This window comes from Saprolegnia parasitica (genome assembly GCF_000151545.1).
Source record: "Saprolegnia parasitica CBS 223.65 unplaced genomic scaffold supercont2.237, whole genome shotgun sequence".
In the NCBI taxonomy this organism is placed as follows: Eukaryota; Oomycota; class Saprolegniomycetes; order Saprolegniales; family Saprolegniaceae; genus Saprolegnia; species Saprolegnia parasitica.
Window position 1 is genome coordinate 3,497 of NW_012156631.1, and position 10,805 is coordinate 14,301.

General features: G+C 54.2%; 6 protein-coding genes across 6 annotated transcripts in view; 2 read left to right on the forward strand and 4 right to left on the reverse strand.

Annotated features, from left to right (window-relative positions):
- Positions 1-1,678: 1,678 nt before the first annotated feature.
- Positions 1,679-2,580, forward strand: SPRG_16119 (hypothetical protein; the record flags this gene model as incomplete). Its single annotated transcript, XM_012355384.1, has 1 exon — positions 1,679-2,580. Exon 1 carries the CDS (start codon positions 1,750-1,752, stop codon positions 2,578-2,580), a length of 831 nt encoding a protein of 276 aa, XP_012210774.1. The 5' UTR covers positions 1,679-1,749.
- Positions 2,581-2,735: 155 nt separating this feature from the next.
- Positions 2,736-3,596, reverse strand: SPRG_16120 (hypothetical protein). Its single transcript, XM_012355385.1, has one exon. The coding sequence runs from the start codon at positions 3,572-3,574 to the stop codon at positions 2,780-2,782; it is 795 nt and encodes a 264-aa protein (XP_012210775.1). The 5' UTR covers positions 3,575-3,596; the 3' UTR covers positions 2,736-2,779.
- A 683-nt stretch (positions 3,597-4,279) lies between these two features.
- SPRG_16121 (hypothetical protein) lies at positions 4,280-5,077 on the reverse strand (the record flags this gene model as incomplete). Its single annotated transcript, XM_012355386.1, has 1 exon — positions 4,280-5,077. The coding sequence occupies one exon, from the start codon at positions 5,075-5,077 to the stop codon at positions 4,280-4,282; it is 798 nt and encodes a 265-aa protein (XP_012210776.1).
- Positions 5,078-5,684: 607 nt separating this feature from the next.
- Positions 5,685-6,482, reverse strand: SPRG_16122 (hypothetical protein; the record flags this gene model as incomplete). Its single annotated transcript, XM_012355387.1, has 1 exon — positions 5,685-6,482. The coding sequence occupies one exon, from the start codon at positions 6,480-6,482 to the stop codon at positions 5,685-5,687; it is 798 nt and encodes a 265-aa protein (XP_012210777.1).
- A 1,718-nt stretch (positions 6,483-8,200) lies between these two features.
- On the reverse strand, positions 8,201-9,267 carry SPRG_16123 (hypothetical protein). Its single transcript, XM_012355388.1, has one exon. The coding sequence runs from the start codon at positions 8,980-8,982 to the stop codon at positions 8,230-8,232; it is 753 nt and encodes a 250-aa protein (XP_012210778.1). The 5' UTR covers positions 8,983-9,267; the 3' UTR covers positions 8,201-8,229.
- Positions 9,268-9,867: 600 nt separating this feature from the next.
- Positions 9,868-10,805, forward strand: part of SPRG_21686 (hypothetical protein) — a gene marked incomplete at both ends in the record, with an annotated part of 5,425 nt that continues 4,487 nt past the window's right edge. Inside the window, one exon of the mRNA XM_012355389.1 lies at positions 9,868-10,726. Coding sequence (XP_012210779.1) covers positions 9,868-10,726 — 859 coding nt within the window. The remainder of the gene's footprint in view (positions 10,727-10,805) is intronic.

Below are 10,805 nucleotides of genomic sequence, written 5' to 3' on the forward strand. Positions count from 1 at the left end.
TGCCGCTGCCAAGTCCATGGACGATTGCCGTCAAGGCGGCACGTGTCGCTCAACTGCACGTGCACCACAGCCTCGTACAACAGCCCGAGCAGCCTGCTCTTCGTCGTCTTCTCCAGCTCCTCGCCCAACACGAGTGGCCGCGACGTCACCTCGTCCCGCGGATCGCGCTCCTGCCTCCGCCTGCCTAAATCAAGTCCCTCAACCGAGTACACACAACGAAGAAAGTCCGACAATTTTATTTAGCATAGTTTTATCTATTGTAATAGACGACCCACTTCAACAACAACATCACGCCACTTGCACACCGTCGTTTCCATCGTAGACTTGGGACGGTTGTGTGATACAGATAGGAATGCCTGTCGTGTAGAAGGCTCGCACTTGGCGCCAAAACCCTCCTCCTTGTCGATGTCAACATGATCCAAGTCCTTGAAGGCAGCCTTGAAGACTTGAATGTGGGGTAAACAACATTACGACATTACTGCCACAGTGAACGAGTAAATATGTAAAACTCTAGCTTTTAATGGCATGTAGTAGACAGAATCTGTCAACAAACCAAGTGGGAAGCGCTCACGCTCTAGTATAAGGCAGGAAATGAATATCGATATCTGCTGCGTTGACGGGTGTGTCCTACCGGTACGATGATGTCCTACCGGTACGATGATGAACCGAGAAGACTCATCCCGGGTTAGGTCTACTGGTTTGTAGCACTACAGCACATAGAGTCAGCGATCAAAAGGAGTCTTGCACTTTCCTCGGAAACGTTGACGACTGCAGAATGGGAGTGCCGCCTTCAACGTTGACGCCATCATCTGCGCCCATGTTGAATGTGTACAAGCGTGCTTCGGTCAAGCACCGAATCAGCCCTCTACTCCTAACGCTTCACGCACCAAAGAACCAGTGGTCCAAAGCGCTCGCTACTTGCGACACTACTCGTTCGGCTGAATTACTTTACATGCCATGCACGAAACGAGTGGCCATTGTAAAAAAGAAAGCCGCTTCTTTTTCGTTGTTTTTGTTGCCTTGGACTGACATCCTGGGTCCCGTACCAGTAAAAAGACACGGGGATCCTACTGCAATCGTTGAAGGGCATCGGGTCCGACCAGGAGATATCCCACTGCGTATCCCACCATGCTATCCCACGGATCGGAAAACCCTCCCAAATTGCAATCGTTGGAGAAAAATTCTAGTCTCTTTGCTAGCATTAAGGCGTCCAGCATGACGTGTCGTAGTTCAAAATGTATATACCAATGAATGCAGTGACGCTGGCTGCGACACCTGTCGCTGGCGTCATGCCATCAATCAATACTTCGCGCGTGCAATGCTGCACGGGCGCAACATGTGGCACCTGCGGCGCTCAACACCTGGCTACCGCAGCCGATGTAGCACGCAGTTCATGGCTCACGGGGCGCAGCGTCATTTGGTGCGGGCAAGTGACGTCAGTTGCGGAACAATCGGAGAACGTGATGCGGACAACGGTCAGTCCGTTTTCCGCTCCTTTGACAGACCTTGACCCTTTACAACGCGTCCAAGCACAGACCGTCGTCAATGGCGCCGCAACCGGGCAACTGCATTCGACTGCACAGTTGCAGTCACGGCAGTGTTTCGACCAGCGCGTTCAGGTAATAGCATTGCGCCCCTTGGTAGCCTTTCCTCGTGTCTCTTCTGGCCTGTCGCAAAACAGATGCTGTGGCCAGGGAACCACTCGAGACGCTCACTTTGCATTTGCACCTGCACCGCGCACTCGATCTCATGGGCTGGCAAGGCTACGTCATCGCGGGCATCGTCTTCCTCTGCGCCGTCTACGCCTTCCACGGCATGTACCGTGTCGCCAAGACATTGCCGCTCGTCTCGCTGAGCGCGATCCAGTACTCGTCGGGCGCGCACTTTAAAGGCCTCTTTGCCTTTCGCGTCGTGGTTGCGGCGCTCTACATCACGACGATCATCTATCAGCTCACGCACCAAGAAGGCCGTGCGTTCACCATGTACACGGTCTGGAACTTTACGCTCCAAATGGTCTACTTCCTCTGGGCCATCAAGGTCCAAGTGGCCGAGTGGTGTCACGTGGGGTCGTCGTCACTGGTGCCCATGACGCGCGAGCGGCAATGGCTCTCGACACTCTTCACGGTCGTCTTCTCCACGAGCTTCCTCGTCGCACTCGTGTACTGGTCGGTCATCTACAAGACGTCGACGTGGTGGGTCGGCTACATGGAGCACGCGGGCAACAATGCGATTCTCATTCTTGAGTTTTGCTTGAACCATAGCTTTATGGTGCGCGCCGACGCGCCGTTCGCGGCTCTTTGGCCGGTTTTGTACGTCACGGTCATTTGGATCTGCAAGGCGACGTTTTTGGAGAAGTGGCCCTATACGTTTATGAACCAAGACAAGGCGATCGCGCCCGTCATGTACCTCGGCGTCATTGTCGCCCACATTGCGTGCTTTGGCTTTGTGCTTTTGCTCGCCAAGGCCAAGACCAAGTACCTCCCCAGGCGCTGCCACATTCTCGCGGACATGACCAAGGAAGACGTCGTCTACAGCCACTGCCAGTCGGCCAAGGACGAGCTTGTCGCGAGCCACGCCTAATTTTTGTATTTAAATTCTTTTTTGTTTTGAAAGTCGGCGGCCTTGTGCTTCGACACGCCCCACGTGCGTGGCGCGACATCGCTGCATCGTTGCTAGATAGATAGATAGATAGATAGATAGATAGATAGATATTAGATAGATAAATGAAAAATCATGTGAAAATGTCAACTATAAAGTTATGATTAGGAGGAAGAATATCTTAAACGATCGTGTCGTAGTTGATCGAGTTCATGAAGAGCTTGTTGGCTTGGACGACCGAGCAGAGCGACGGAAAGTACTTGGCTTTCGCCGACGAAATCACGAGTGCGAGACCAAACGTGACAAAGTGACCGAGAAAGATACCAATGTACCAGAGCGGCGCGACCGGCGTCTCCATCGCAAGAAAGCTGTAGGGCCACCACCCGTTCAGCCACGTCGCGTTGCTGATCCAGATGAAGACGGCGTAAATGGTGGGAAAGATCGAGACGTAGATCACGTCCGTGCCTTGCACGAGAAAGCCGTTAAGCGCAAACTCGATCAAGAAGAGGAGCGTGTTGCCACCGTGCTGGATGTAGCTGTACCAGCGCATGTTGGGGTTGTAGAGAAAACCCCAGTAGATGACAATGACCAGCAGCGAGTTGGCAAAGCAAATGTTGAAGAGCGAGTTGAGGAGCGCGCCTTCGCGCGTGACAGTGATTGGCTTCTCACGTGATCCAGAAGTCGCGAGCTGGTACTTGATCGCCCAGAGGTAGTAGATACTCTGGAGAATAAAGTTCCAGACGGTGTAAAAAGACACCATCTTGATCCCGAGGTACTCGGCTTCCGCGATGAGAACAGCCGCATACAGCACGAGCATCGCGACGCGAAAGCCCACGTGGACGTAATACGTCGACGGCGTCTTGTACTGGAACGACTCGAGGACGGCGGCCGGCCCACCGCCGAGGGTGTAGATGGCATGACCCGAGATGGCGAAGGACGCGGCGAGGATCGATCCGATGACAAGCTGGACCCACATACTGCTGCTTGTGTCAGTACGATGCAAATTGAACAATGGCCCGACGGACGATTGTGGATGTGGATTGGTCGCTGAATCCACGGGCGTCCGTGCACTCATGTGGTCATCAGAAGGCGATCGCGATCATACCTGTTGGTCGTCTGGATGGCGGGAGTTGTAAATTGATTGGCTGATGCCGGCGCCATCACCAGAACTCGAATGATAGGTGCACAAGTGCAAATTTTTCGTTGTGCATGGTACAAGTCAGTTCAAGGCTTGGAGCCCTTGTAGACGGCGGACGAAATCATCAGCTTCGTGTGAATTGGTATCGTACTATCACTAGAGCGCCGTCACAATTCGGTATATCTGGTTGTATGGCATAGGACGACGCATGTCCAACGTTGATGGGTTGTCACAATCACACAATCCATTGTCAAAATGCGTTTTAATCGACACATATTATACAGTTTTATAATAGGTATACTGGAATCACGCAACCGCCTTAAAACACGCAGCTGATGGTTGAAGTTACATCCGGTCGCACACCTGCATACAACCGCGATCATACTCGGCCCGCACCGTATCAAAGCATCACATTGCGGTCTGGTTCCTTCTACATGTACCAGCGCCGCCTTTCTTGTCAAGACATTCGAGAACGCTTCGAGAGAGGTCGTAGGACACATTCATTGCCGGCCTTTCCGTATACACAATCTTTTATAATTTTGACTACACAATCGACTGGTACGAGGTCGGGCGCGCACCATTGCCTTGAATCGACGTCATCTCGGGTTGAAGCGTCGGGATGCACCGCGTTTTCACTTGCGAGAGACCGTACGCGCCGCCGAACAAGACAAAGTGGCCGAGAAAGATGCCGATATACCAGAGCGGCGTGGTTGACGTGTCCATCGAGAGAAAGTCGTAGGGCCACCATCCGTCTAGCCACGTGTCGTGGCTGATCCAAATGAATGTCGTGTAGATTGTGGGCGACATGCCTGCGTATTTAAAGTCTTCCGACTGCACGTCAAAGTCGCCCAGAAAGAGCTCGAGCACGAAGAGCAACGTGTTGACGCCGTGCTGGATGTAGCTGTACCAGGGCATCGTCGGGTAGTAGAGCTCGGTCCAAAAAACGACGGCGACTAGGAGGCTGTTGGTCAAGCAAATGTCAAAGAGCGAGTTGAGGGGATGCGACTGGACGACGACAGTGGCGCCGCCGCGGGCATTCCAATGGCTCAGAAGGAAGCCGGCAGCAAGGGCGTGGTAGACAGTCTGGAGGGCAAAATTCCAAATCGTATAGTACGAGAAGGCCGTCGTGCCATACTCTTGCACGTCAATAACCAAGATGATGCAAAAGAGCGTTACAACCAAAAGGCGAAATGCCAGCTGCAGGTAGTAGCGCACACGGGAGGTAAACGTCAAGGTTGCAACGTCCCCTTGACGGTCGTATTGATGCGCGCGGTGCAGGACGATGCCCATGCCGAGGTACGAGGCTGCAACCATGCAGGCAATCGCGATCTGGACCCACATGAGCGCGACAACACGTTTTGAAAAATGAAGTTAGTTTTGGTTTCAATGAGACCATGCACGCGGTCAACTAACGGTAGATTTAAAAGCGACCTCGTTCTATTAGTGCTTGGAGATCTCATCAGCAATCAGCACTGCAAATAACCTAGGAAATGTGATCGCAAACGCTGATTGCAGGGGGAAACACTGATAGCACTCTTCGTGACAGGAGGAAAGGATGCGGCTTGAATGGTAGACCGACGCCAGCAAAGTATATACAGAATGGAAATGCAGATGCATCGTGATGGCACGTATTAGATACATCCTTGCTGATTGGAACGCGCTATCAGTCATAGATCGGTACAGTCATAGATCGGTACATCCTCGACAATTTGAGCACAGCAAGCACACACATATATGCACACGACTCCGATACATCTTCTTGTATACGAGTTCTTATAGTAGCTGCTTTGCACAGGTCCAACGTAGCGTCCAAAACTAACCGTGCTCGACATTGCACCACTCCGATCGTATCATGTCACCCTGCGCTTTGATTGGCGCTTCTAAAAACGCGCGAGCCAATCACAAAAAGGCATTAAATGCGCAAAAAGATATGCCACCCGTGCAAAAACTAGACGATCGTCAAGCCTTGGGCCGTGGCCACGATCGGAAGAGCGTTCTTCTCCAAGACCGGGCAGCATGTCGGGAGCAGCTTGGCCTTGAGCAGCGAGATGCCATACGCGGCGCCATACATGACAAAGTGACCGACAAAGACGGCAATGTACCAGAGCGGCGCGACCGGTGAGCTCATGGCGAGAAAGCTGTAGGGCCACCACCCGTTCAGCCACGTCACGTTGCTGATCCAGATGAAGATGGCATACATTGCTGGGAAAAGCGCGATGAAGACGACGCTGGTGCGCTGCGTGAGGAAGCCGTTGAGCGCAAACTCGATCAAGAAGAGGAGCGTGTTGCCACCGTGCTGGATGTAGCTGTACCAGCGCATGTTGGGGTTGTAGAGAAGACCCCAGTATACGACAATGACCAGCAGCGAGTTGGCAAAGCAAATGTCGAAAAGGCCGTTGAGCGCGGCGCCTTTGCGCGAAATCGTGGTCGGTCCGTTGCGTGACCCATACGTCGAGAGCTGGTACTTGATGGCCCAGAGATAGTAGATACCCTGGAGAATAAAGTTCCACACCGTATAGTACGAGATGGTCTTTGTCCCGAGGTACCATGTCTCGACGACGAGCACGGCGATATAGAGGCCAACCACGGCGGCGCGGAAGCCCAAATGCACGTAGTAGGCCCACGGCGAAGGGTACTGGAAGCTCATGATGCGGTGCGGGCGGTGGCGCAGGTGGTGAATCGACCGCATCGAGGCGAGAAGCGCGAGGGCCAAGATGGCACCGATGACGACCTGGACCCAGAGCATGGATCGGATCGGTGCAAATTCCAAAGTGGCGAGCGAGGATGATCCAAGGTTGTTGAGGAAGTATCTTGCCTCGGGCACTGAAACCATTGAAAATCAAATTCGAATCGCCGCTGCTGTCGTCATGGCTGGCGTAGCTACTCTCGGACGCTTGGATCTTGGAAGTTGCTACTCTACTCAGCAGCGCCACTAGAAAAAGGCCAAGTGACCTCACACGCTTTTTGTGCGAATAGCTCGCTCGATGGTAGTCGCGCTGTGGGATTGAAGTCTGCGCACGGTTCTCCTGAATTCCTCCGTCAACGCGCCGTAGTGTGGATGCAAAGACGAACCCAGACTGAGGAAGAAGGTGTGGCGCGTGTGGACCCGGCGACACACGTTCGGAGGAGATCTTGTGACGTGGCAGCCGGACGGCTCACCTTGTTACACATGCAATTATAAGAATATGGTGCATTTCCTGATGCGCTCGTGAGGCGGTGCGTGAAGCGAGGAGCGTTAGTGGTCGTGACTCGGGGTTGTGCGAGGAACAAGGCAGCGCGCACCCCAAGGGTCGCCTCTGAGAGCGTTGAGGACGCGTCAAGCGATGGCACCACAGCGCGAACAGCCAAGAGCCGGATATGCAGTCGTGTGATAGTAGCTGCCTTCATACGCAGTATAGTGCGTTGGCTGGCCACCGCGAGTTAAAGCTCGGTGTTGCCCGATGTTCTCTTCACGGCCACGCTGTCGCAATCCGGACGATTAGTGCTGGCAAATCGAACACTGCACTTGACACCATGATTACCCAGTGCTTTGTATTAGACCATAGCGTCTGTCTTGATGCAATGGGGGGTTATTGGCGACGATGCAAGGTGCTTGACGCGGCAGCGGCCCCACACGAGGTCGCCCATGATACCAGCGTACCACAGCGGTGCACTCTCGGAGCGTTCATGCCCATAAAGGCATATGACCGCTCGTGGTTTAGCCACGTGTCGACGATGATCCAGGCAAAGCGCGCCGTGCTGAAGATAGCTGTTCCAAAGCATCTTGGGGTTGTAGAGAAGGTTCCAGTAGACGACAAGGACGGACAGGGCGACGCAATTGTCTAGGAGCGATTGAAGGTACATGATCTGGCGCGAACTCGGTCCCGCTCGTTGGAGCGGGTGCACAATCGCTCACAGACAATAAATTGCCTCGAGGACAAAAGTCCTGGCCGTGTAGTACGAAAGCATCTAGACGCCAAGGTCAATCACCTCGACGAGCAAGACGGCCACGTACACCAGCAGCACGCTAACGCAAAAGACAAAGTGGATCGCATACGTGCGCGATGCGTCCGGCAGTGGTGGTGTCGGCGACGAGGTTGATACGTCCGAGCGAGGTCACGCTCGTCGTGATCTAGAGCACAAGCGCAAAGACAGCTCCTTGGGTCCACATAATGACCAGGCGCTCGCAATGGAGTCGAGCTGCGAGAAGCGGTAGCAAGCGCCACGTCTTGAAAGGTTTTAAAGTTTATCAAAACCTTGGACAACACGTCTCTTTAACACATCTCTTCGTTGTCGGTAGAGACGCATCCACGACTCTTTCTAGTACAGACAACCGCATCATCCTCACCCACCCTACATTTGCCTTATCGCTTTCTTATAGTTTAAACATATCGAATGCACAACGTCGGGCACCCACGCCGACGTCCAGGGATATGTCCCGATGGTACTTCCTGGCGACCCATTGAAATCGAACACGATCAAAAGGCCAACACATTTTCACTACACATTTGGAATCAAACAAAACTGAGCTTTCGCGCTCTTGGCGGGCCTTGGTTGACCACGACCGGGCACTGACCATGCAAGTATGTTTCTTTGAGCAGCGAGATGCCATAGAAGAGGCCAAAGGCGACCCCATGGCTGAGAAAGAGACACGCATGGCCAATGGCAGCCCCGGGCAACGACAGGTCGAGCCATCTCGATGGCGTCGAATCTTGGTGCAGCCAGAGCACGACGACGTAGACGCTCGGCAGCAGAAGCGTGAGCCCGAGGCTTTGGCGCTGGACGACAAAGTGGTTGCCGACAAACTCGAGCAGGTACACGACGAAGGATGCACCATGCAACGCCACGTTCTGCCCGTCCAATCGGCTGGATGACGTGGCGAACGCGAGCAGTGCTGGCACCACACTCGCACAGCTCATGTCCAAGAGCGTATTGAGCACGTAGCTATCGCGGTGGAAGAGCACGGGTTCGTACCGCGCCCAGTGGTGCGCGACTTGATAGATCGTGGCGCACACAAAGTAGACGCCTTGAATGCCAAAGCTCCACGTGGCGTACTCGTAGACGAGCGGCTGTGCGACGACGACGAGGATGAAGCGGGCGGCCGCGAAGGCGCGCAGAAGGAGCTGGCACGCATACGCCAGCGTCGATCGGAACTGGAAGATGGCGTCTGGGCGTGGGCGACGATAGAGCTGGCGCACGCTCACTGCCGACGCGGCGATGGCGAGCGCCACATAGAGCCCGACGAGCAGTTGGACCCAAAGTAGCATCGTGAGTGATTGAAGAATCCTGCGAGCTCTGGGCAAGACACGGGATGGGCAGCTGCAAGGTGTCGGAGCTAGCTACTTGTTGAGCTTGAGAGGTTGCTCCCATCAAAGAAGACGGGCGTACACGATCTGGCACGATGATGCATGGCCGTACTACCTCAGCTTAGTACGTCATATCTCGCAATCGAAGATGCATAGGTCGCTCAGTGAGAGGAGCGCCGTGCGAACGTCCCGAGACGCCCTGACTGAGACGGACAGGCGGCGAAATCGCCTGGTTGAAATTTCGAGCGACTCAAATCATGTTGGACCAATCCAAGGGCGTCTCTCGGGCTTCGAGAAATCCCAGAAACGCCATTTTTACGTTATGAAATATGGCACAACGCCATAAATACCACAAATACCTGCCACTTGCTCACGGCGCGGCGCTCTTGGCATGAGCCAGAGCTATGCGCCAGCGAGACGCAGACGCAAAAACAAAGGAGCGGGCTATGGTATTGATCATGCTACGTTTTTATGAAAGGACTTGAGAAAACTCTCCAAGCTCGGACGTCCTGGTATCGAGAGCGTAACTTGCCCAGGTATGAGCCCCATCTTGACGATTGCGCTGCATCAATCACACATCGATGGACCATCACACCGTCTCGCTTGCCTCAGAACGAAAGTCGTCGTGTGCTTGGATATATTTACTATTGCCGTCGGCAACACACCTTGGATCGACATAATCCGGTCGTTCCTTGCAACATGAGCTCAACGATTGATCCTCGTGGTACACCAGGCGACACAAGAGGCTCCAACAAATCGACGTCAGCTCGCGTTTTAGATGAAAAGTCCACTTATGGTTTCAAAATTCAAACGGCGTGGGTTTCGTTGACATCCGGTTTCACCAGCATGACCTCGTTGCTACCGACGACCAGCGCCGTGGGGCCATTCGCGCCATCGTCGTCGCTGCCACCACCGAGACGTCTCTGGACGCGCATCGATGTACTCTTTGGCTACAGCTACATTCTTCTCTCGCTATTTTGCGGCGTGTGGTTTCTGCAGCAAATCAACCCGAGTTTCGCCAACGACCTCTTCTGGGCCCACTACAACCTCAGCGGCTACGAAGCCTACCTCATCGACGTCTCCAACGCCGTCTTGGCGACAACGGACGCGGGCGACATCGACCTCCTCGCGATGAGCATGGACAAGGCGTACACGTCGCCGGTCTCGTCGACGCTCGTATACACCACATATGCGCGGTCGCTTGCCCTCACCATGTTTACGAGCCTCGAGTACGCTGTGCCCAACGTGCGCAACATGTCGATCAGCGCGATCAAGAACCCAAACGCCCAGTTGTGCTGGATCGACTTTGAGAAAGAATGGGAAGTCGCCCACACGCTGCAGCGCCAAGAACGTTGTGCGCAACGCTATGTCTATAATGCCGCCGTCTACTACGAAGCCTACCTTCGCAACACCAACGTCCCGGCCTTTCTGCGCAAGTTTGGCACCCCCGGCAACGAATTTTACGTCGCGATCCTCGCTGCGATTCTCGCGTCGCCACGTGGTCCAAGCTGGCTCGACGCCGTCTCGAACGCGCTGCCAACGACGTCGGTGGCGCAAGAAGTCGCCTACTGGCGTCGCGTGCCGCTGACCGAGTTCGTCTACGTGTGGCAAAACGCTGGCATTACTGGGATTGCCGAGACCTTGATCATCCGAAACGCGCTCGGTATCGACGAGACGATCACGGTCAAGAGCGTACCGCACACCAGTGGTCATTGGACGTCGAGCAACTTGTACTTCTTCCTTGGGAACGACTGGTGGATCATGCAGCTGACCAACCAAAGCCT

What these genes read in the sequence shown, in the direction of transcription:
- SPRG_16120 (XM_012355385.1), bottom strand. Translation starts at nt 3,574, where the DNA reads ATGTGGGTCCAGCTTGTCATCGGATCGATCCTCGCCGCGTCCTTCGCC.
- SPRG_16123 (XM_012355388.1), bottom strand. Translation starts at nt 8,982, where the DNA reads ATGCTACTTTGGGTCCAACTGCTCGTCGGGCTCTATGTGGCGCTCGCC.